The sequence below is a fragment of the Rhinoderma darwinii genome, chromosome 11 (genome assembly GCF_050947455.1).
Source record: "Rhinoderma darwinii isolate aRhiDar2 chromosome 11, aRhiDar2.hap1, whole genome shotgun sequence".
NCBI lineage: Eukaryota > Metazoa > Chordata > Amphibia > Anura > Rhinodermatidae > Rhinoderma > Rhinoderma darwinii.
Window position 1 is genome coordinate 16,872,582 of NC_134697.1, and position 27,036 is coordinate 16,899,617.

The 27,036-nt window shown below is 42.1% G+C and overlaps 1 protein-coding gene across 5 annotated transcripts in view; it reads left to right on the forward strand.

The window, feature by feature from the left end:
* ZFYVE27 (zinc finger FYVE-type containing 27) overlaps positions 1-26,602 on the forward strand; it is a 78,623-nt gene extending 52,021 nt beyond the window's left edge. For all 5 annotated transcript variants that reach the window (XM_075843058.1, XM_075843060.1, XM_075843061.1 and 2 more), the window contains 3 exons: positions 12,921-12,967; positions 15,921-16,002; positions 17,340-26,602. In XM_075843058.1, the coding sequence (XP_075699173.1) occupies positions 12,921-12,967; positions 15,921-16,002; positions 17,340-17,404 (194 nt within the window). In that variant the 3' untranslated portion in view covers positions 17,405-26,602. The remainder of the gene's footprint in view (positions 1-12,920; positions 12,968-15,920; positions 16,003-17,339) is intronic.
* The last annotated feature ends 434 nt before the right edge of the window (positions 26,603-27,036 follow it).

A 27,036-nucleotide genomic window follows, 5' to 3' on the forward strand; every position in this document is an offset into this window, starting at 1 on the left:
ATGTTACGTCCGTAATGGACGGAACGTATTTAAGTCCCGGACCGAACACAGTGCAGGGAGCCGGGCTCCCATCATCATAGTTATGTACGATGCTAGGAGTCCCTGCCTGGCTGCGGGACAACTGTCCCGTACTGTAATCATGTTTTCAGTAGTTCCACGGAGAGGCAGGGACTCCTAGCGTCGTACATAACTATGATGATCGGAGCCCGGCTCCCTGCAGTGTGTTCGGTCCGGGACTTGCGGCCGAAATACGTTCCGTCCATTACGGACGTAATGTGCTCATGTGAATCCAGCCTTACGCAGCATATCCGCCCTGTGTTCACCCAACCTAATACATAGACCGGCCATGTCCATCAGAGTGAGAGCTGCTCTTTGTGATCGACGCTCCGCTTTGGATCATAGAGGCGGGACCATTGATGGCCATATGCCGTAATAGAACATATGGAAAGGAATGCTGTAAATGAGACAATGCTTTTAACCTGAAGCCTTTATTTCTGTAAAAATCCAACAAAATTCAAAGTCTGATACCGAACCATCTGCAGAAATACCTCTGCCATCTTACAGTACCGGACTGTGCCCTGCAGATATTCGATGTGAAGCGTGCGGCCTATAAACTATAGTCCATAAACCAGAAATAGAAAAACAAAGCAAAAATACTTCTCTATAAATGTGTTTTATTGTATATGACAAAGGCTTTTCGCTTCCGCTACAAGTTCCATTTGCAGGCGGCAGTAAAGTTTGCTCCGGCGCCCTATAAACCTCCGCCATGCCATTGCATTAAAGCCCAGCTCTGTGATGGGACTAAAAAACATTTTGATTAACTCCCTTGTCAGATATTCATAGGGCGCCGCTGATCTTGTTACAGAAACCATCTATCTCTGTTAGCATCAAGCTGAGGCAATTGCTGCTTTATTATGCGTGTGATAAACGTATTCTATCGTAATGGCCGCCATTGCTTTACTATCTGTGTTACCATCTCATGAACAAATCAATGCATCGGGAGGCGGGAGCGCGATGTTTGGCGCGGCAACCCCAAGGAGCCGGAGAATGAGAAATTTATGTCCCTATGTAAAGCAGCTGTGCATCTAGGGGAGAGCGTGGAAATAAATCCTCCGCTGACATGCCCTTTGCTTTCCTCATTATACTAACAGACCTCAAATATTTTTTTTTCTTTGTACTCGACAGGCAATATTTTACAATAGACATATTTAATACAAACGGCTTCATTTCTCTTTTTTCCTGCCATGGTATAATCCCTGATTCCGGTTATAAGCGACATTTGTTGCAATAGCCGCTTAATAAGCAATTAAAAAGCAATTAAAGTGCAAAAAAAAATAAAAATCTGAGAATAGAATTCCAGAATTTTCCTCTTGAATGACGTCTTTTAAAGTTTCATACACATGTTTCTGGTTTCCTGTGCTGTTACAGATGCTGGGTGACAACCACTAAGGGCATGTACATAAAGTTGTCACTCGGCTTTCTACAGACCCTAAAACATGTTCCTGGCCTGTGTGCCAGTCCATACTGCGTTTTAGCATTCTACTCATGAGCCAGGCAGTTGTTCGTGAACTAAATTATAGGTCCCGTAGTAATTAGTAGAGCGTTTGAAATTGTGCTGTAGTGTATGGAATAATTGTAGAGGTTATATATATATATATATATAGTTATAGTGGTTCAGCATTGTGGTTGTAGTGGCAGCAGTGGCCTGTCCCATACCGGGACCACTCTGCTGCATGACCTCACTACATGGTGGCATCGGTATTGGTTGGCAGATGTTGGCGCTGTCTCTTACATTCCTTTTCTCTCTTTAATTTTTTAAAAATCTTTTTCTCTCTCTCATATAGATCGATCGATCGATCGATCTTCCTCTGTCTTTTTTCATTTCTCTCTCTGTCTTTTATTCTCTTTTTCTCTCTGTCTTTTATTCTCTTTTTCTCTCTTTTTACCTTTTTTTTCCCTTCTAATTTTTTTTTTTTCCTCTCTCTATCTCTCAATACATGCATCTGTTATTACAATTTATTTATGAAGGGAGCAGTTATAAAAGCCCTTACTGCCACCACCCAACGTGTAACTTCCCATCACGCTCTTTTGGTGTTTAGCTATGTACCGGCGCTGTATTTCTAGCAGGGCTGTAAAGGTGACATACAATGAGCTTAACATAAACAGACTTAACAGAATTATGTGATCCAAATGTGCGTCTGTCGTAAAGCGAATACCCCAAGAGGCGGCTGCACTGAACCTTGCCCCGGGGCTGCAGAGTGATCTCTGATGACCCACAGACTGCTCTGTAGAACACGCTGGTGACAGAACTTTATATTAATGACCCGGGGAATTGTGACTTCTGCAGCAGCCGTAGTGTGTATTATAAATGACTGCTGAGATGAAGAAAGAAAAGGCTTTGAAGCCGCCCGATAAACCCCGTGCACATTACTTCCCCCTATAACTCCAACCGAATGCTTTATGTCTGAGCACAAGTGAGATTAGAATTATTTAATAACCTTGTGCATACAATGGAAAATAGCCAGAGACGGAATAAGATATAAAAAAGCTGTTACTTTAGAATACATATGCACAATGTGGGTCTTGGGGGGGACGGGGGCGGACGCATGCAGCCCACAATGCCTTTCTGTATGACCCTCAACGGGGGCAGTCACTGTGAACAATGTCTAACAGAAGAACAGGCCTAGTTGTCCATGGCAGCCAATCGGAGGTCAGCTATCATTTCTGAAACATTTGAAAAATGAGATCTGCTCTGTGATTGGTTGCTTTGGGCAACAAGGCCAGGTTTTAGGCTTGATGTTTGTGATTGTACCTCCAATGATACCATAGAACGCTGAAGCAGGGCGACTTCCATCTCATTGTGTCGAAGCAGTCGCATCCACACCATTGTACCTAAGAAGAAAGTTACAAGGGGAATTTATCCACCTTTCCACAACAGTTTTCTTGCAAAAGGACCGAAAGTCTAAATTTTTGTTGAAAACCGCAACTTTTAGGCATTTGCCCTCGCCACGTTTGGAAAATGGGCATGGTTTAACAAAAGGGAACGGGGTGATCGCAGCCAAATGTAATTATAATTTGCACCAGAAAACTGGTGTAAATTATAGCGGAAATCTACGCTTGCCCAGTACCTTGCCTCCCCCCACTGATCAAACTAGCCCCCTTCCCCATTGCTTTCCCCCCCTGGGTCCCGATGAGCGCTGCGTCACTTATAAGGCTCTGACGCTGCTCGGTGTGAGGACTTTGTATGAGCCGCAGCATGCTAAAGCTGCTTACAGAGTATCTTACATTACGAGTTGTGTTTTTAAGACTTCTATTTAGTGAGCCGCTAACTTACAATCCTCTTTCAAAAATAACTTTTTTCTTCATGGTTCCAATGTATCTAAAATGAAAAATATGAAACAATATTGTAGATAGTCTAAATTTAAAGTCTCCTAATATTTTATGTCTACATCTCTTATGCAGAACTTTGGGTAAACCCTATGTGGTCTGATTCTAAAGTCACACTCCGTTCCATCTGGTAGGTTAACAAGTATCCGGGTATGTGCACACGATCACGGCAAATACGTTTTCGTGGCGTCTTTTACGGACGTAATTGGAGCTGGTTTTCATTGGAGTCAATGAAAAACGGCTCCAATTACGTCTCGAAGTGACATGCACTTTTGACGAGGCTGTAATTTTACGCGTCGTCTTTTGACAGCGACGTGTAAAATGACAGGTCGTCGGCACAGTCGTAAAGCCCATTAAAAGCAATGGACAGATGTTTGCCGACGTATTGGAGCCGTCTTTTCAGGCGTAATTCGAGGCGTAAAACGCCTTCATTACATCTGAAAAGTGGTCGTGTGAACCCAGCCTCAGATGACAGATGGATGGCTATAAGGCTGGATTCACACGAGCATGTTCGGTCCGTAAAGGACGGAACGTATTTCTGCCGCAAGTCCGAAGACTGAACACACTGCAGGGAGCCGGGCTCCTAGCATCATAGTTATGTACGACGCTAGGAGTCCCTGCCTCTCCGTGGAACTACTGTCCCGTACTGAAAACATGATTACAGTACGGGACAGTTGTCCTGCAGCGAGGCAGGGGCTCCTGCAGTGTGTTCGTCCGCGCCAAAAAGCTCGTCAAAAACGGCCCAAAAATGCCTCCCGTCGATTTTCAATAGGAGGTGGGAGCGGTTTTCTCCCGCGAGCGGTAAAACCGGCTCGCGGGAGAAAGAAGCGACATGCCCTATCTTCGGGCGTTTCCGCCTCTGACCTCCCATTGACTTCGATGGGAGGCATAGAAAGCGTATTTCGCGGCATTTTATGCCTGCAGCGCCCTATGGCTGCGGGCGAAAAACGCTGCGAAAATCGGCGTGCAGGGAGAGGAAAATTTGCCTCAAACTTCCAAACGGAATTTTGAGGCAGAAATTCTGCCTGCAAAATACTCCGTGTGAACATAGCCTAAGACTGCAGGATCAGACTACACTGGGATTGTTTGTAGTCTGTTACCATGGAGACACATAGATCTGCAGAAGACCTGTGGTTTAAAATGATAAGAGATATTTAATCTAGAATATTTGCAAAGTTGCTTCATTTGTCATTTTAGTTGCATTGCAGCAATTCTCTGTCTACTGGCAAATAAATTTAAAATGTAGGCGAATTTACACGCGGCAGATTTTGTTGCAGAAATTGATGTGCTTGCTGCGGAAACAACCCCATTCAGATGGATGGAACTGTATTCCAGTCACAGAACTTTCTACAACAAATCTGCCATGTGTAACTGCACCCTTAGGGCTTGTCCACACACAACAGAATTGCTGCAGAAAATTTCTGCAGCAATTCCGTTTAAAAACCGACTTTCCGCTGCGGCAGAAACGCACCATTTCTTGCGATTTTTTAAAATTTTTTTTTACAGCAGAAAATGGTGCGTATTTTGCTGCTTTTTTCATAATGGAAGGAGATGGTGACATCTCTTCTGAAAAACGCAGCAATTCTGGCCACTTTCCGCAGCAGGAATTGACTTGCTGCGGTCCGAAAAAAATGCACCACAGGTCAGTTTCTGCTCTGAATTTTTACGCAGCGTGTGGATGTGATTTGTTAAATCTCACCCACTCTGCTGCTACTGTATTCTGCGTATTTTCCGTCCGAAATTACGGATGGAAAAAACGTGGCAATTCCGCAGCGTGTGGACGAGCCCTTGGTTTCCTTATGAATGGCCTTTATATATAAATGAGCAGCGTTTATTACCCCACTATGTAGTGGTGAGTGTGTCCGGCTCTCATTGCATGAAGCGCTGTCTGGATTGCTGTTCTGTATTAAGCGGGTGTAATTAGTTTATAATGAATGGTTAACCCGATGTATTCTATCAAACGTGTCAATTATATGCACCTGGCTAAATATTGCATTCGAGGAAACAGGTGATCTCTGCGAATTAGCCTCATTTTAGGATTTGGAAAGCAAATAATGTGTATTACAAAGTAAAGCAGTGATGACATCTGGAAAACAGGCCTGTCAGACTATAGGTGTTATTACGAGGAATTGTGTATTTGTGGCTGCACCACCACTGCTTAAGAGTCTATTCACACTCTGCGGTTGTATATATTGTTCTTTGCTGTGATTTTTGCAAAATTGTGGCACAACGCTGCAGTTTTGTGCAAATAGCTGTAAACGTGCCATATGACTGCAATGTATGAAAAGACCCTATGGGTGAGGTCACACTTGGCAGTTTTGTTAAAAAAAACTGCAATAAAACCACAATAATGACGCTACGTGTGCCTCACCTACGGTTTCATGTAAATAAAGCTCCATCGTTTATCAACCGTGAACAGTTCTGTAACTTTCTGATATACACCATATGGTCAAAAGTATGAGGACACCCCTCCTAACTATTGGGTTCAGGTTTTTCAGCCACAACCATTGTAAACAGATGCATTAAATCAAGCACACAGCCATGTATTCTCCATAGACAAAAATTGTTCGGCTGGGTTCACATGACCATGTTACGTCCGTAATGGTCGGACGTATTTCGGCCGCAAGTCCCGTACCGAACACAGTTCAGGGAGCCGGGCTCCTAGCATCATAGTTATGTACGATGCTTGGAGTCCCCTGCCTCGCTGCCGGACAACTGTCCCATACTGTAATCATGTTTTCAGTACGGGACAGTAGTTCCACGGACAGGCAGGGACTCCTAGCATCATACATAACTATGATGCTAGGAGCCCGGCTCCCTGCAGTGTGTTCGGTACGAGACTTGCGGCTGAAATACGTCCGTCCATTACGGACGTAACATGGTCGTGTGAACCCAGCCTTCGTATAGGTCGAACTGAAGAATTCAGTGACTTTACACATGGCCCCATAGGATTTAGTCTTCGCCTCAAGATCTGCCTCGGTCACCTGTAGTTCTATTATTGTGAAGTGGAAGCATCTAGGGGGTAATGACAGCTCAACATCAGTAGACTGGCTATCTGGCTGTCTGATGGAGACCTCTGAGAGTACGAACACCCATATTGGTTGCGTCGTGACCCAATGCCGAGATTTTTACATGATTGTTGATGTCTGTGTGTTTTATACATTAGCAATAGTTAAAAAAACGCACCGATTTGTGGTAATACTGCACGCCGGCCCGGTGTTGAGCCACATGCTGGCCGATATGTGTGTCCCTACCCTTGTACACTGTAAGCAGAAGCGTTGAGAGTGAGAAGCGTGTGATCAGGATATGTTTTCAGCCTCTGAATGTAAACATTATTACCATTCTTTGACCCTGTTCACGTGGCAGAATCTGCTACAAAATTCCGCCTCCCATTCATTTTAATGGGAGTCGGTCGCTTCTTTTTCCCGCTAGCTAATTATTTTAGCTAGCAGGAAAAAGAAGTGTCCTGCTCGTTCTTCCGACCGAACTTCCTATTGAAGCCAATGGGAGGAGGAATTTTTCTACCGACGGCAGGAATAATTCCGCGCCGGATTTTGCTGCGGGACCCGCCACGCAAAATCCGCAGTATGAGTAGGGCCTTTGACTACAAGCAGATACCTTGAGAATGGTAAGGAACAAAAAACACAAAGCATAATAACACTGGATCTATTCTTCTGTGTATATTTCAGTACAAAAAATATCAGTGTAGATTTCTCAACCACTAATAGTTCAGGATATGTCTGATCAGTGGGGGGTCTCATCTCATAGACCCCCAGATAAGGTTAAAATGGGGGTTCTGCTTGGCTGATTCCATAGCTGCGTCTGTGCATCTTGCGTTGCAGAATGGCATTCAGTTCTTCATCTATCAGCCAATGGATAATTTCCTCAATTCTTACATCACCGGGTGCTCTTATTTTGATATTTATGGTTCTTTTCATTTCTTCCTATTAGTAATACATCTCAGGGGGGGTCTCTACTTACAGCGCCCGGGAGATAGGATCACAGCGAAATTCTAAATGAAGAAAGTTTGTAACTTTTGGTTTCTAAGGCAAATGTAAAAAGCCATAAAATTGCAACCCGCAGGCCTCCATCCAGAGATTTAATTTGCTATTTTGTCCTGAACACCGCATGCGACAGAACAGTAAATCAAAATAATACCATAAAAGTAACATATGAAAGTTTATAGATGTAACAAGTTTACAATGTAACAATTGCTGGTGGGGGAGGGAGTGGGAGATTTCGGGTATGAGCAATGTTTACGGGCTGGTGGCTCCTCGGCCCACTCATACCACGGGTGCAGTAATGTATTTTATGTCTTATAAACCCTAATCCTATCACTGGACTCCTGTTCTGCTGCATTGTGGGAATGAATGTTTTCATCTAGTGTGAACATAAAGTGGAATTTATCACTAGAAATGTAAACATATAAAACTAGAAGAAAATTACAAAATGACACCTAATATAGAGAACTTACACCTGTACAACTCCTAGAGTTCTTAGATTTGTTTCTGGGAAAGTTGGTTGACAACCAATATGGTCCCCGATACAGCTCCCACACGGGTTGTCACCCAGCTTTCCCGACCTCCTGAATGGCACAGCTTCCTACTTATGTTAGTGATATCTACCCCTCTCCCTACTGCTGTATAAAAAGCTGGTGACAACCTTTGTAGGGATTATTAGGATCTATTCACATTGTTCAATCAAACTTATTGCTGTGATTTTTGTGAAACCACTGTGCACATCTATATAAACTCACATGTTTATATATATATATATATATATATATATATATATATATATATTCATACATACACATAATACAGGGACGTAACTATAGGGGGTGCAGAGTTAGCAGTCACACCCAAGTCCTGGAGCCTGAGGGCCCAAAGACACACTCTGGCACATATAGGTCTGCTCACACCGTGTGGTCAAATCACATTTTATTGCTGTCAAATTGCAGAAAAATGCCTCAATTTTGCGTTACTCATGGGAAAAATTGCAATTTGAGCGCACAATGTGAATCGACCCTAAGAAGGCAGCAGTATTATAAACTACACATGGTGGTGGTGGTGGGTTACAGATTCTGCATTGAGGACCTGGATCTTCAAGGTACACCGCTAACACCTTGAGAGCCACACATGCATACTTGCCAACTGTTCCGAATTTGCCGGGACTGTCCCGAATTTACAGAGACAGCCCCGGAAAATTACTGTCCCGAGACTTGTCCCGGCAACTGCATCATACAATTGAATACTATAGTAAAGCAGGAAACTATCTGCTTCCTTCTCTGCCATTCACTCCTCCTGGAGCGAAAGCCCCGGCCAAAGCGTCGACGCCCTGGCCGGGGATTCCACTGCAGGAGGTGCCACAGACATCACTGCCCTTATATGGGCAGTGAAGTCAGGGCTCTCTCTATGAGTGGAATTCCCGGCCAGGGCGTCAGCAACGCTTTGGCCGTGGATTCCCGCGCTCCAGGAGTAGCCCATGACTTCACTGTCTATATAAGGGCCGTGACGTCAGGGGCACCTCCTGCAGCGGAATCACTGGCCAGTGCATTGCCGACGCCTGGCCGGGAATTCCGCTCATAGAGGGAACCACTGACGACGTCACTGTCCAACATCAGGGGCTCCTAGCGCGCCAGAATCTCCGGCCAAAGCATTGCCGACGCATGGCTGGGAATTCTGCTTAGAGAATGAGCCCATTACTTCACTGTCCTTATAAGCATTGCCGACGCCTGGCCGGGGATTCTGCTTATAGAGGGAAACACAATGGCTCTATCTACAGGGGGAGGGGGTGGGGGTTATTTACAGTGGGAGCATGTGGCACTATCTACAGGGGGAGCATGTGGCACTATCTACAAGGGGGAGCATGTGGCACTATCTACAGGGGGAGCATGTGGCACTATCTACAGGGGGTCTGTGTGTGGCACTATCTACAGGGGGTCTGTGTGGCATCTACAGGGGGTCTGTGTGGCATCTACAGGGAGTCTGTGTGGCATCACCTACAGGGGGATGTGTGGCATCATCTAGAGGGGTCTGTGTGGCATCTACAGGGGGTCTGCGTGGCATCATCTACAGGGTTTGTGTGTGGCATCATCTATAGGGGGAATATGGCACTATCTACAGAGGGCATTGTGGTATTATCTACAGAGGGCACTGTGGCACTATCGACAGGGCGGCCATGTGGCAATATCTACAGGTAGCAGCGTCGTAATATCTACAGGGAGCAGTGTGTGGCATCATCTACAGGGAGCAGCATGTGGCAATATCTACAGGGTGCAGCGTGTGGCAATATCTACAGGGAGCAGCGTGTGGCAATATCTACAGGGAGCAGCGTGTGGCAATATCTACAGGGAGCAGCGTGTGGCAATATCTACAGGGAGCAGCGTGTGGCAATATCTACAGGGAGGAGCGTGTGGCAATATCTACTGGGGGCAGTATGGAGCACAATCTACATGGGGCACTGAGTGCGGCACTGTCTACACTGGTTTTTACGCTGCCAGTATTGGTCAGCACATATCGCCTAGCCTTGGTGATAAAGTGAGACACTACCTGCCTGTAAACAACCAGATAACCAGAGACATACCGGCCACAATAGTAGTTGTCGGCCAAACTAGTTCAGAAATTTATGTATGCAGAACTTCTGGAAAGCCACACCCCACTAGCCACACCCATCAGATAAACCACACCCCCATCAGTTACACCCTAAGCGTCCCTGGGAAAAAAATATCAAATGTTGGCAACTATGCACATGGCCACCAGCCTCCTCCTGCCGTGGTATATGTATGCATAAGAACACTCAAGAAGTCCCTTGAGGAAGTCTGCCCGCTGTATGGTTTGGGAAGACATTATCCTTTTACCCGTCGCCTGATTCTATAACATTTCCAAGATTGAAACGGAATATTTTGTATCTACATTTGGGCAGGACTGAGTGTTGTTATACACCTGAAAAAACACAATCTGCGGAGGAATGTGTCTGCTTAACCCAAGTGCGTATCGGACCTGTCATTGGTTTCCATCAAACTCTGCACCGTCTGTGGGTACATATGTAATTTGGGCTGTTTGGTTACAGCATTGTTGGTGTGTTACGTTCCCATCCCCCGGGAAAATATATCATCACCACCAGCGGTGCACTGGACTCTTCTGTCTCTCTTGTAAATGACCGCTGTTCTGCAGAGAGGCCTGTACAATATCTCCGCTTCAGGACGCGGTCTTGGGTTGTCACCACACATATAATGCATGGGCTTGTCAAGCTCTCCGCAGCAGTGAGGAATACCAGGATCGGCGATAGATTCCAGAAATGACACAGACTTCATTACATGGAGTTTTTTTTCTAATTCCTTTCTAAACGTCTTCACACTTGCTATTTTGAATTCCTTAGCTATGATAGGAAAGTAGCTGCAGAGTTGGTGCCTTTCAGCTGTCGGAGTTGGGCCACAAATTAATTGAGTTCTATGCGGGACAGTGGTTTTAGGTTTCCAATGATGTACGGCCCCCGTGCAGCCCGCCGGTCTATCAGGATGCTCTCTGTATAACCTTTCATCAAGAGAGCAATTCTACCTGTAAGCAAAATTCACAGGTTCCTTCAAATCATCACTATAAATTGTATCCGCACCGCAGCTGCTTAAAGTGGCATTAGGGTATATAGACCTCACAGAAGGGGTCCCCCATTTGTAAGAGACGCTCCCGTCCTATTGGACTCAAGTCGTCCATGTAGTACTACATTTCCCCGTAGCGGTCAGAAAAATCAGCTGTTTGCAGATGCAACATCAAAGAGGATTCCTGTTTTATGGGACTAAAGTTTATGAAATATAAGTTAAGTTGTATAACTCTCTAATAATGGACTTTGGGAGGAATTTATTAGGACTGGCATTTGAGACGCCACTCATAATTTATACAGAGCCGGAGTAAGATGATCCTAATTTATTAATAGGCATACGCCTCTTAAAGGGGTTATCTAGTCCCTGAAAATTGATGGCCTATCCTCAGGATAGGCAGTCAATATCTGATCGGACGGGGTCCGACACCTGGGACCCCTGCTGATCAGCTGTTTTGAAGGGGCAGCAGCACTAGTACACGCTACAAGTGTATCGGGGATTTACAGTATGAGCTGGTAAGTTAAGAAAGGGAAGCAGCGCTCAGAAGCTTCTGATCGTCAGGTGTCCCAGGAGTCGGACCCCGACTGATCAGATATCGATGGCCTAGCCAGAGGATAGGCCATCAACTTTTAGGGACTGGACAACTCCTTTAAGAAATTAGGCGCATCTATGGCTGTCCGTGTGCAGGAATGTCAAATCTACGCCAGCTACGAACTGGAGTAGATTTGCACTACTATTGACACCAATCTCTGATGTTAATGAGAGCAAATTTGTTGGGCAGCGGAAGCCCCACCCCTTTCTGCTAAGCTACGCCCGCTTTTTAGTAAAGTGCCATGAGCGGCAGAAATGCCTCAAAAGTCGCACCTTTGAGGCATTTGCAACTTTTCTATGCCAGTTTTAATTATAAATTTTGTGATGCATTTCACTTTCACCCTATTGTCAGTGAATGGGGAAATAAATCTCATTTGTATCCAGAAGCTGATAACCTGTCCTGCTCACACAGCTGGGGATCTTTTGTGACTGCACATGCTGCGGAAACATAACGGCGTCATTTACGTGTATGGAATATTACAGAAATTGATCTGATCTCCTGGAGTCCAGGCTGATAATTCTCACCTATACTGATACATTGTAACAAAACCAGCAGGCTGTATGAACATTACTAGGTCAGGATGAGATTTAACACTTCTCACAGATAAAAGTTTGCTATAATGTGTCATTCTAGACAATCCTTTGTATGTAAAATACGTCAGCAGCACAAATATCTCTCCTGTCCTAAGAGTGTATTTACATCAGTTGTTTTTCTTCTGTTTTGTTTTTTTTGGTTTTCTTTTTTGCCACGCCAAATTTACGCCATTTTTATAAAAACCACTGCGGATGACCATGGAAATCGTGGCCAAAAATCACAAGAAAAATAACACCCTATTTGTTTGCTACAATGTATCAGTGCAGGTGGAATGTATCAGCCTACGACACAACATATATTAGAAAGCTGCAGAACCTTTCATTAAATATCCTGTATCCATAAGAAACTGGAAGATAGAGATAACAAAGGTGGAAATCCTTTAGCTGCAACCCACCCTGATCCTCACAACCCAAACTTTTGTTATTTGTCTGAGATTTCCATTACCTACACAAAAGGTAATTTGGAAAAGCAATTGTATTCAGCGGATAATTTTTTAGTCCAGGTTTCCAGCTCATAGATGTCTTATGAAGTTTATGTTGAGTTTACTTTGACTGTTTAATGTGGGTCCCCCACCTGTTCTGCTCATATCTGAAAGGTCCAGGATGGATGAGTCCTGTCTGTATTAATGTGTGGATATGCAGAACAATAGTCTAGATACAACAAGAGGTTACATTTCTACACTCACTTTTTGATATTAAATACCCTTTATTAATTTTCTATAGTCTCACAACTTCTCTTTCTTGTTTACAGGTACATGTAATGGATGCAGTGCAACCTTTTCGGTTTTGAAGAAGAGGGTATGTGCCATTTTACTCTATAAACTAACTCCAGATGTTTTTTACATATGTATTACTATAATTTTGCCCCCTATGTACAGAAGATACTATAATACTTCCTCTATGTACAAGAACATAACTACTATAATACTGCCCTCTATGTACAAGAATATAACTGCTATAATACTGCCCCCTATATACAAGAATATAACTGCTATAATACTGCCCCAATATACAAGAATATAACTACTATAATACTCCTCCCTATATACAAGAATATAACTACTATAATCCTGCCCCTATATACAAGAATATAAATACTATAATACTGCTCGTATATACAAGAATATAACTACTATAATACTGCCCCCTATATACAAGAATATAACTACCATAATACTGCTCCTATATACAAGAATAACTACTATAATACTGCCCCTATATACAAGAATATAACTACTATAATACTGCCCCCTATATACAAGAATATAACTACTATAATACTGCCCCCTATATACATGAATATAACTACTATAATACTGACCCCTATATACAAGAATATAACTACTATAATACTGCTCCTATATACAAGAATATATCTACTATAATACTGCCCTCTATATACAAGAATATAACTACTATAATACTGCCCCTATATACAAGAATGTAACTACTATAATACTGCCCCCATATACAAGAATATAACTACTATAATACTGCTCCCTATATACAAGAATATAACTACTATAATACTGCTCCTATATACAAGAATATAACTACTATAATACTGCTCCTATATACAAGAATATAACTTCTATAATACTGCTCCTATATACAAGAATATAACTACTATAATACTGCTCCTATATACAAGAATATAACTACTATAATACTGCCCCCTATATACAAGAATATAACTACTATAATACTGCTCCCTATATACAAGAATATAACTACTATAATACTGCTCCCTATATACAAGAATATAACTACTATAATACTGCTCCTATATACAAGAATATAACTACTATAATACTGCTCCTATATACAAGAATATAACTTCTATAATACTGCTCCTATATACAAGAATATAACTTCTATAATACTGCTCCTATATACAAGAATATAACTACTATAATACTGCTCCTATATACAAGAATATAACTACTATAATACTGCTCCTATATACAAGAATATAACTTCTATAATACTGCCCCCTATATACAAGAATATAACTACTATAATACTGCCCCCATATACAAGAATATAACTACTATAATACTGACCCTATATACAAGAATATATCTACTATAATACTGCCTCCTATATACAAGAATATAACTACTATAATACTGCCCCTATACACAAGAATATAACTACTATAATACTGACCCCTATATACAAGAATATAACTACTATAATACTGCTCCTATATACAAGAATATAACTACTTTAATACTGACCCTATATACAAGAATATATCTACTATAATACTGCCTCCTATATACAAGAATATAACTACTATAATACTGCCCCCTATATACAAGAATATAACTACTATAATACTGCCCCTATATACAAGAATATAACTACTATAATACTGCTCCTATATACAAGAATATAACTACTATAATACTGACCCCTATGTACAAGAAAATAACTAATATAATACCTCCCCTATATACAAGAATATAAATACTATAATACTGCCCCTATATACAAGAATATAACTACTATATTACTGCCCCCTATATACAAGAATCTAAAAAGAAATCCATTGGCCGATTTATGTTGTGGCACTGTGTTTCCTATTTGTAGGTTAGATCTATATAATGTAAAAATCGAAATACATCAGGGTATATTATTGCATTGCAGATTGGTATGGCTTAAGTTGTAGTGGGGAGCTGAGAGGTCTCTGGTTTGAATAGAGCCCCCTGACCTTGTCTTTGAAGGAAGGGTACATAAGTAATATCAACTCCAGACAGCGCTGAACTTATGTGGAAAATATGATGATGGTTGATGGCTAACAGCCCATTTGTTCTTGACTGTTCTGCGTTCATTGATCACAGCGCTCCGTCTTTGTATCACTAGCACAAAACCGAAGCCAAAATTGGTATTATAGCATAGGGTGATGCTATGAAATAATGACATATATTTCTCATTAATGGACTTTTGTTTAGGAGAAGTTATGAAAGGAGACCATTGTAAGTTAAGACAAGAATGTGTGTTTATGTGTAGCAATATTTCTCCTTGTTTTTACATTTTGGGGCTGTCTACCTGGACAGTGACGTATGTAAATGAGAGGGGGTCCTATCACAGGACCAAGACCCCTAAGGATGCTGGTTCATGCTATCAGACCATTACAGTAACTGGAGGGCCTTGATATGATATGTCTATGATATGTTCGCCCTTGTTCCTGGAAGTGCTTTACCTTTACTAGTAAACATGTGTTTTTTTTAATCTTTAAATAATCCAGCATATTTGCTAATCTGATACTTCTCAAATCCAATTTGTTCTTGATTACGGGAATTTTACTGTACACAATAAAGGGGTTCTTAACTTGTCCGGTACAAGGGTCCCCAACACTAAACTGAACTCTGGGATTCCCACTGCTGCGACCACCAGCGATCATCTGTAATCTGTGGGGGCACACATGGCAGCAAATGTAACGTTTTTCTGCAGTGCCACCAACAGGAGAAATGAAGCATTACACAGTTCCAGTTGAAATCATTGGGCTGTGAGTGTAATGCAAAGATGTGATGAGTCCTCCACAGTGAGAGATGCTCCTTCTAGTGACTCTCCATTCTAAATGATAGAGAGATCTGAATGTGGGACCTCACTCTTATGCCCTAAAAGGGTCATTAAAAATTGGTTTTCTAAAGAAGACCATTCCTTAAAGTCACATAGCAGTTTTCATGTAGAGTTGAGGCTCAGGTTCTCACATTATAACCAGTATTCTCTTTTTGTTTTACAGAGAAGCTGCAGTAACTGTGGGAATAGCTTCTGTTCACGGTGCTGTTCTTACAAAGTCCCAAAATCAGTGATGGGGGCCACAGGTAAGTCCTAACATTGTGTCTATGTAGGCAGGAGGAATTATTGCCGTCATGTCTTGTTCATTGTATCACATGCTTCCCACACCACTTTATTCCTGTTATTAGCATTAATAGATACGGTTATTGGCAGAGACTTGGTGACACATCTGATACAATATATATGGGAATTGTATAAATTGCATAAATCGCAGCCCCCGAATATATTGTCATTATCAGAACGTCTCCCTTTACCATTTCCTACAGTAGCCCGAGGTCTCTGTCAAAGATCAGCCTGTGGATCATAACCAATATGCGACCACTTACCTTGAAATCCCCCCTTCCCAGTGAAAGTCTGCTCCCCACGCAGAGACCCTGAGCGCTCCTCTTAGAAATTGGGCTCTATCCCCTCCCTGCACTGATCTCTATGATCGATACCATGAGGAAACAGGAAGCTGAACAGGCAGTAATCAGCTTCCTGTTAAAGGGACAACACTGGAGCCATTGGGTGTGTAACCCACAGGACACCAGGTATGCAACTTTAACCCCGTTACTACCCTAGACTACCAGGGTTGGAGATATTAAAGGCTATGTACACCCTTGAAAACAGCGGCAAATAAATATTGCTTTATAGCAGCAAATAATTAGCCAATGGATAGTTAACGGGTTTATGGTAAGATGTCTGGGCTCTAGGGAAGAAAAGGGGTTAATGACTCCATCCCTGGTGGTCAGGGGTAGAGAAGTAGTTAAAGGGGTTTTCCTATGAGAGACATTTTAGTGTCAGATTCGGGTCCCACTTCTGGGACCTATCAACTATCTCCAGAATGGGGCCCCCTAAACCCGTTCAGCCGCTCAGTATTGCGACTGAATGAGGTGAATTACGATCATGAAAAGGGTTATATGGATGTGAGTTAACCCATTAACTATCCATTGGCTAATTCTTTGTTGCTATAATGCAATATTTATTTGCCGCTGTTCAGAATTGACAGTTTAGAGGGAATATTACCAAGGTCCCTGACTCCCACGCTCACTAGCTACAAAGGCTTGGAGGGAACATTGATCATAATGTCAAGTGGTGTCATGTCATGTGGATCAGAACAGGTCGGTCAATCAGTGGTTGACGCAAGGGAAGCAACATCCTGTGACTGGCTGATTCTGCAGGAAAAGATAAGCGGTGCTTATGGATCACCCCTTATCTCTGTATAATCATCAGGTCCTGACATTAGAATGTGATATTTATACAAATATTTTCAGACTTGTCAATGGAAAATGTCAGGTGATGTGTATTATATGTCTATTACTGATAAACGTCATTTAGATATGAACAGTTGGCACTTTATATTCTGCATTTTATCTTATTTTAGCTCCGGACGCCCAAAGAGAAACTGTATTTGTTTGTTCCCTCTGCAACCAAGCATTATGTAAATAAGATTTGACTATTTCTTATGGACATGGAATGGAAACGTCTACTACATCTGAAGAGGATCTCAGACATATCTGGAAAGATGCATCTCAGTTTGGTATCTCCGCGGTCCCCCCCGTGTCCTTTAGCGATGGTATAATATGTCCTGTACACAGCTTGTATATCTATGTAAATCTCTATTAGATATACTCAGAAGCCATTACAACTGCTCACACATAAGCTATTAGCTATATATATATATATATATACCAAGGGTGTACTTACTTACATTAGGGGCAACTCCTGTGGCTCCTATGGGGCCCTGTACAGGTTGGCTCCACCCTCGTTCCCCACGGACAACCTCCAAGGGACTCCATCTGTAAAGGAAAAGAGGGAAGAAGGAGCCAAGTATCATCTCACGCCGTGCTCCTTCAAGGTACATCCGCTAGGCTGTTTTGACCCAGTATGCAAGATGTGGTTTCGTGGTGAGGGGCCCCATTTTTTATTTCACCCGGTTAATGTCAAGCAGTATAAGCGAATGCAAAAAAATCACTGTAAAAACTTTCCATAATTGGCATTGCAAATTCATGTGATCTCGGCTTAGGAGGTTTACTACTTAAAGCTAAGAAAACCTATAAGGCCCTGTTCACACAGAGGAATTTCTGCGGCGGATTCCGCCTCCTATTAATTTCAGTGGGGGTCGGAGGCTTCTTTATCCCGCTAGCTGATTTTTGTCACCCAGCTGGAAAAAGAAGCATCCTGCCCGATCCTCGGTCGGATTTCGCCCAAACCTCCCATTGAAGTCAATAAGAGGAGGAATAATTCTGCGGTAGATTTTGCGGCGGGACTCGGCATGCAAAATCCGCCATGTGAACAGGGCCTAAGGTTCTGTTTGGGTATGTGTCATAACAGAAGACACGAAGCCTTGCCGGATTCGTTATATAACCGATCCCAACGGTGCCAGGATTGTGGGTTCTGTTGTTGTTTTTCGTCCGACAGAATTGCCAACGAAGCCTGCAGCGCATATGTGAACAGAATTGATCAGCACAGGGAGGGAGGAGTGGGCAATACTGCAGAGGTGGATGTGAGATTTACCAGCACTTCTTATATCATGGGTTACATATCCATATAAATCGGTGGTGCTCAGCCGTCAAAGAAGCAGTAATAGCATTAGCAGGACATTGGAAAAGAAGATGAAAAGCGGCACTCACCCGCAATGGAAAAAAACTTATTTTAATATGGCACAGCAAGGGAGGACAAAGCTGACAGCCGACAAGGTTACGGACTTTTTCGCGCTCTGTAGCGCTCCTGCGGACCTATGTGAACAGAGCCTAACAAAACTACAATAGAAGAAAAGGATGAGGACCATGTTAGTACTTTTCTTGTGATATTAATGTATGCATTCTGATTTTAAAAGGGGAAATTCAATCAAAATGATCTTCTGGTAGATACAGGTTATAAGGAGACATTGGAGAAGTTTGCAATCTCGGGCCAGCGCTGATTTCCAGAATGATAGAGCTCTATAGAGAAATTAAACCCCTTTGGCGCTGCTCAGAGATTTCGGTTACTAAATATCGGTAGACCCATTCGGTCTCATTTATCAAAACTGTCAAACATTAGATCTGGACTTGTTGCTTCTAGCAGCCAATCAGGTCACAGCGTTCATTTTTCCACAGCAGTTCTGATTAGTTGACATGGGCAATAATGTCTTCTCTCATTGGCCCTTTGCTTATAATGTTGAGTCAGATTTTTAGCAGCAGAAATCTCTGAGCAGTGCTAAAGGGGTTTGAACTCTATAAAGCCCTTTCATTCTGGAAATCGGTGGTGGTCCGAGGTCACAGACTTCACCAATATCATCTATTCACATGTATCTATGACATATAGTTTTGTCCGGATTGCCCCTTTAAATCCAATCACAAATGAGACGGGTAAGACAATTCATAGGACCTTTAGATAAGCACCGGTAATAGCTAAAAGCCGTTATTAACAAGACCTAGTCTTAGGCTCAAGCTCCTACTGGGTTTATTGACACTGTCAGCTGCTGAGTACTAGTCTACATTTGTGAACTGAACCGTATCCCCTTCTGCTAATTTGCCACCATGTGCCCTCGGTTGCCACGTCCGTACCCTTAAAACATCATTGTCAGGCTGCTAATAGCCGTCCGCTGGAGTTGCAGAATAAGCAGAAAGTTCCAGGATGAATGGAGGTTGTTATGAGCGCGGGCGGTGGTGACCTGTAATTATTTCGGGAGCTGTCACTTGTCTACTGTACTGATAGCTGCGGAGGACGCAAAATGTTATATCACTGGCACAAAATACGTTCCCTATTAACCCTTTTATGATGTAACATTGGAAGCATTAATAGGTTAGATAGAAGACTGGGTTATTTTATTATTTAGATCTTCTCCTCAGCAGTTGATGCACCTCCGAAGCTGTCTGGTGGCCTCTAGTAATTATGAGAATTAGTCTTGAAAGGTCGTTTTAAATTCTGGGGAACTTGCCTAGATGTAAAGTAATGTCCACCTTATAACACCAGGTCAGTTTTAGGCCCAAAATTTGGTGCTGATTCATTTTTAAATATATATTTATAGCAGTCGAGGGTCTGCTTTTTCAATGTAGTGCTCCAAAGCCCTATATAGATATGAAGTTAAGGGATACAATTCTGGCTACCTGCAGCCACCACTAGGGGGAGCTTACTGTATACTTTTATGTTTAATATACAGTATAAATGATATGCAGCTCACTCATAAGCTCCCCCTAGTGGTAGCTGCAGGCTGATGGATATGGACGACACATCTTAATGACTAAAATGGTCAGTGTTTTTAAATGTGGATACAATCCACATCCATGTACATCAGATGCTAAGTTTTAAAATATCGCTCCTAAATTCCTTTTTCTGTCAGCCGTTTTAAAGCCTCAAAACTGCTGACATAGGGGAGGGCATTTTTAACATACGTATTTTCACGGTCATGAAAGTTGCATGACTGAGAGACCGACGTTTAATTCCCCCGTTGCGATGGACCACTAGAGCCATCACTCCGAGCAGAGGGGCAGTGCAGGAGCACTTGCACATCAAGTCCCACCTCCTCGGCACTTGCTGGGGAATTAAATTTTTCTCGATCGTGCAACTTGCAGGACCGAGACAAAAGGTTGTTTAAAATTCCCTTCCCCTCCACTTTATTGCTCTGTCAGTAATTTTGAGGCCTCAAAACTGCTCACAGGCTCCCTTTAAAAAATAAAATCCTACCGTTTTGTGTTTACAGTTCTTATGCAGACTTATGTGTCTCCATGGTGACAGAATACAAACAAACCCTGTGTAGGCTGGTCCTGCAGTTTTAGGTTACTCTCTTCCATTTACCCCCTTTCCTACACTCATGTTAAACACACATAGGTCTGCATAGGAGCTGTAAACTCAAATTGGTTGCAGATTTTTTTTTTAATCAAGATTATTTACAACGCTGCTTTACTTTTTTTGATTTGAAATGCCATCAAAATGGTTGTCAAATTTTTAATATTCAGTTGAATGAAAACATTTAGACGGTTTTTCACCTTTGTATTTGTACGACATGTCAACCAAACTGGTTATATAACCCGTGGGAACAGTTAAGATCTGGTGCTGGGATCCCACCGATCCTGAGGGAAATGTGCCCACTAGTGGCACTCGGGCCACTGGTGGGCAGAGAAGTCTCCAAGTCTAAGCTCTTGAAGGTTTCCATAACATCCATTTACCTCCATGAGTTATGACGTTGCTGCCGCCTCTCCACCGAGAACATGCCAGAGGATCTCCTCGTTCCCAGGGTCAGACCCTTATCCCACTTTTAGGACATGGCGGTCCCCTTCAAATGTTATTTTATGTGTTCTCCGTATATTTTTGTTCGACAAGGAGTCATCTCCGTGTTAGGAAGATTTCCTGGGCTTTGTGCAATGGTTTGTGGGATACATGAATGCTCCATCATCTCATGGCTTTGTAATAGACGCGTTATTGGGCCTTTCAGATGTCAATGTAGGATGTAATGCCATGACGCCCCTCTATGACTGGTGGTGTGCTGGTTGCCTGGACGGGAATGACAGTGTTTGTGTCTGTCTAGTTGTGATTGTAGAGTAATTATGAAGAGAAAATTTATTTTAAAACGCTACACTGGATTATAAGAACTTCTTACAGATCATACAACTGGATCTGGAAAGACGTATTGTTGTGATTTTGTCTTTGCGCATGTATATACCTTTGTTTGTATGGATACATATCGAATATATATATATATATATATATATATATATACACATAACACTGTAGTCACTAGGTCTGTATGTAAATAATACCTGGATTGGAGTGCGCCCTTCATGAGATAGAAGCACTCTAAGCATTGGTATCTACAAGGCGCATATAAAGGGTTAAAGGAACCCTCTGGGCAATACTGAGACACTATGTTAGACCTAGTGCAGGGCCTGGGGGAGGTGCACGAAAGAGAGAATCCACGTGTCATGCTCCGCCCTCTTAAAAGTGTATCAGGTATGCCGGAGTGTTCCTTTAAATTAAAGAGCACTTATAGTACCCACTTTACCTCCCCTCTGAACTGCTAGAAACATCTAATTGATCTGGGTACAGGCAGCAGGACACATACCCCTAAATTGGGGACTGTACTGTGCTCACTCTTGGTGCCAGTCCTTAAGGGCATCCTTTAGGTACCATTGTTCACCTGTCCCTTTTATATGTACACTGAAATCGAACCTTCTACTTGGGATATAACTATATTTCTTTGCTTCACGTTTGCATAAGACAATAAGTCGTTCATTACTCCCAACATTTAAATCCCCTTCTGTGGGATATTTTAAACCCCACCTAAAAACGCCCATTTTGGGGCACATTTGCATTATTAGACATGGATCTGTGTTTGGTCGCTGTTCTTCGGAATAGTCACCCTTTATTATGACCCCTCCTGCAAGGAATAGTGGTAAATGTTTTACATTTTAAGATCTAGTGATGAGCCTGGGGTGAAAAGCTGGACGTAGACACCAAGATTAAAGGGGTTTTCCAGCTAATAACAGCGGCCATCTATATGTTCATTTAAATGTAAAGAAAGAGTTACTTACATATAGATGGCCGATGTTCTTAGCGGAAAAAAACCTTTAAATCCTGATCAGAGGAATGGTCTACGACAGATGTAGCCGAGTTGAATTTGTCTATAAACTCTTTCTTTTGTTCATCCATGATAGCTAACAAGGTGTTACCACAATCGGTGGCGCCAAATACCAAACTCAGCTCTGCTATATCTGTATGTATTCATGGTTAAAATGTTTCTCCTTAAAACCGAACTTTCCTCAAAGCTTGAAAAATAAGGTATCACTACACCATGTCATACTCTTGGAGGTCCTGGATGCTGAGATCTATGGACCTGTTTGTAGGGCCATGTAATGAGGGACTGATACAACTGTCTGTCTCTGAGGAACAGGCTGGTCACAAGTAAAGATCTATCCATAACTCATAAAATTGTGGCTCTATAGGGTCAACATAAATCCTTTTATGACTCCTTGACCTCCAGAACCACTGATTTATTAGTCAAGGAAAGAAACGCACTGCACAATTTGAAGAATCTGTCAAATAGCAGCATAAATCTCTGCTCCCTGGACTAATTTTGGGGTCAGGAAAAAAATAGTGTATGTTCATCTTTACTCCGCTATTACGAAGGGGCTACACGGCAACATTTGAGCGGATCGCGGTGAAATCGCAGGGTTACCGCAACTAAGACGCCATTGTAATATTACCCTATAGGAAACAAGATCATGGGGGACCCTCTGACTATCACAAAAACCCGACCTGGTCAGACTTTTTGCAATGGTGTCTTTGTCGCGTTGTGGAATCTTGTGATTTTACTGTGAGATGTGTGGGACTAAATGTTCGATGTGTAGCCCCTGCCTTAGGCCTCATGCACACGACCATGCATTTGCGGATAGTATAAAACACATGCTAACCTATGGGCTAATGCGCATGACCGTGGTTTCCGCAAAACCGCAAAAAAAGACCACAAAAAAGAAATAGGACATGTCATTATACGGTCCGCAATTGCAGTCCGGGCTCAAATCAATGCACATTTTATGTGTGCATGGTCCGTGATTGCAGACAGCCGTGGATGACACACTGTGCCGTAATCATGGACCGTGCACAAAGCTATGGCCATGTACAGGAGGCCTTAGGGTTGTGTGCTTATGTAGATGGAGATACACTAATAGCAGCTAGCAGCAGAATTTTGATTGCAGCTCCGGAGGTGACTATAGAAGACTCAAGATCACTACAAGACAACACTGTTTGTAGATATAAACTGTAAAATTGTATCCAAAATTTATATTTAGACACAACTTAGGCTACTGTCTCAGTGCAAACTTGGAAGTTGAGTTTTATAGTTGTACATTTAATGTATATATATGCAAATAAATCCTTTTTGCGAAGGAAAGGGAAAATAAGTGTCCATCACGGTGACTTCTACTATGCAGATGTACGTAGTGCACATAGGAGGCAGATCATGTGACTTTATGTTCTCTCTTTTATATATATATATCATGTCTTTTTGTTGTATTTCTTTAACATTTCTCTGCTGCAAATTTGATGTTATTTATTATATTTATTGTACTTTTTTTAGTATAATAGCTGCACAATTGTTACTGTCATATGTTATTACTGTCAGTGTTGAATCCATTACTTTTCATTCCTGCTAAAAAGACTTGTATGCTTTAGGTAAGCCCACTTGAAATGAAGCTGCCCAGACGATCACCGTGGGTCTGGATTCTGAAAGTTGCGGCTGGCTATACATTTCCTCTGCAGCGGCCACTGCTGGGGACATGTAGTATTGTAACAGGCTGTAATAATACATGGACGGGCTGGGTTCGCCACCAGAGCAATAGCCACTCATTGTTAGGGACACTCTGTTCTGGCTAATAGAAGGGGGTCTCCATCTATGATGTCAACATATACCATAATAGAGCATATAGACAAGGGTTCTTTATTCAGACATTTTATACAACCTATTAGGGGCCACCTCTAATATCCAAAGCCGAAAGCTGCATATGGCTATCTGCTCTGGAGGACTACCATCATCCATTGAATTGTAAGACTGTCCCCTGATTTTACTGGGCACGTGTAATTCCCTAGTTACCCTGCAGTGTCCCAGCGATTGGAGTAAGAGGAATATAAGTAGGGGTTATCCCAACCAGACAACCTTAAAAAAGGGCATTATTAGCACAAATAACCTAAAAATCTGTGTTTTCTATTAGCTTCTACTTGTGTGTTCCACTCTAAAAATGTTCAGAATCGGAGTAAGAGCTCATACACACTGGACCGGAGCCTGTATGGGCCATACAGTCTCCATTGGACTACATGTGTACGGCGATATTCTTCCCTAGGAAGCAATGCCTCCTTAAACCTCTGTACATACAGTTTTCAATGGAACATGGCACAATTTTTTTCCCGGTAGGACGAAAAAAACCTCCGTATGAAGTTGGAGGCATACGGAAGTACAGCAGAGGGCTCTGTTATGGCTCCATACAAGACAACACCATGATATGACCCTTAGGCTAAGAACACACGTGTGTTTTGCCTCTTCTGCCATTATCCATACCGGGTCTAAAAAATAAAGAGTGGAACTGCCGGCCATTTGTAGTCCTCTATTTCTTTTCTGTATCGTCTGTGCCCATTTTCTCTAGCCAATAACTGGAATGGATGACAGAAACTTAACACTGATCTTATGTAAATGTCTGTCTATTGTATTCATGTCTGACACCTCAGCTTACTATTATAATGACTAGGAGCCACGTGCACTGTACTATTGTATTATATACGTGTATGGAATAATTTTGATCATAACGCTTTGTTTAAAGGAAAATAACCTGTTTTTTGTCTAGAGTTTATATCATCCCACACTGAGAGGAATGAATATATTATATATATATATATATATATATATATATATATAAGCAGCCGATGGGGATATTTTTCATTTGGTTTAAAGGGAGCCTATCATTGGGAAAGGTTGGCTTTACATAAGGGCAGTGATCTTCAACCTGTGGCTGTAAAACTACAACTCTCAGCATGTTCTGACAGCTGCAGGTTTGAGATCACTGGATTATAGGATTCTCAATCAAAGCTGTACTAGTGTGCTCCATTATACCCAAGAAGTGACTCCTTAAAGTGCCATTTATAGCACTGGGAAATAACATGCTGTGTATGCCAATAAGCATTTGAATTAGCCATCCTCCCCCTCCCCCTTTTAGTTAATGTCCAACCTTGAACACCACATTGTTTTCCTAAATAGTTCCATGATTCTGTGCTCATTAATTTTTTAATAAATCTGTATATCGATTGCAGCTCTGTTTTACTTAGACAGAACTCCTAATCCCCTGTATAGTCCTAGAGTAAAATTATAAACTCCTGGCTGTCTGCAGCCGCCACTAGAGGGAGCTTACTGCATACAGTTTATACATTGAACTCTAAACTAAAAAAGTATGCAGTAAGCTTCCTCTAGTGGCGGCTGCAGGCTTTTAGCACTATATTTGTGGAATTTGGAGCTTTGTATCAGAAAAATGGATCACCGACCACCATAAAGATATATAAAGGAGGCGAAACAGCACAGAATTTAGGACCTAAAAAGACATGGTATAAAAATTCACTTTCAGCCCTGTTGGCCATTTACAAGCATCGAGAGGGTTCATGTGGCATGATAGCGGTGGCAATGCTGTTCTCCAGCTCTTAGTCAAGACCCTTAGGGCAGTAGTTTATTACATTTTATATAATTCCCCTCATGTGGAACTCGTGCAATTACCCCATCCCTACTGTACAGGTGACATCTGTTGCTGTCTTCTTCTGGGGAACCCCTAACCAGGTTCTAAGGAACTTCCTGGTACCACAGTACTCTGGTTGAGAAGCACTGTCATAGTGGGAAGCTAAATGGATAACACAGTCCGCACTAGTGAAGCTTTGATAGGTCTTCTCGTACTTTAGATGTCTTTTATTAATCCTGCTCCTTTACTTTGTGTATTGTTGCTTTTAGTTCTAAAAATGTATTCCTTACACAAGGGGAACAATTATGACACAATCTCCCTGTCTGAGGCTTATTACAGAACAGCTACTGTATGTTTTATGTGGATGTACAATTTTCTTAATTTTTTTTTTAGCCTAAAGAATGCATTGGTTTATGTTATTTCTGTTCTGCTTTACATGTGGATTAAATTTTTTATCACCAGTTCAATTATTGTTGTGACTCTTACTCCATATTCCGTCTCTTACTCTGATCAGTCGCTGCCCAACTGGGATAACTGAAGAGGATTTCCAACCAAAATGTAAAATGTGTCATATATTAGCAAATTAGAAGTTGGAGCAGTAGACAAAATTTGGTCATTATTGTTACATCGTTGGTAGCACTCAAGACCACAACACCAGAAAATCGCATGGGTGAAGTACACATCAACACTGACAGAAAACAAAAGACACATGTAACTTCACCAGTGGATGAGTAGAACCGAACACTGAAGGTAGTAGTAGATGGAGACGATGCATAAATGGGGTGGATGGCAGATGAATAGCATGCAAGCAGTTAACAGATGAATAGATAGTGGACAAGAATTAACAGCACTCACTAACCCTATCTGAATAATATCCCACAGCAGCGTAAT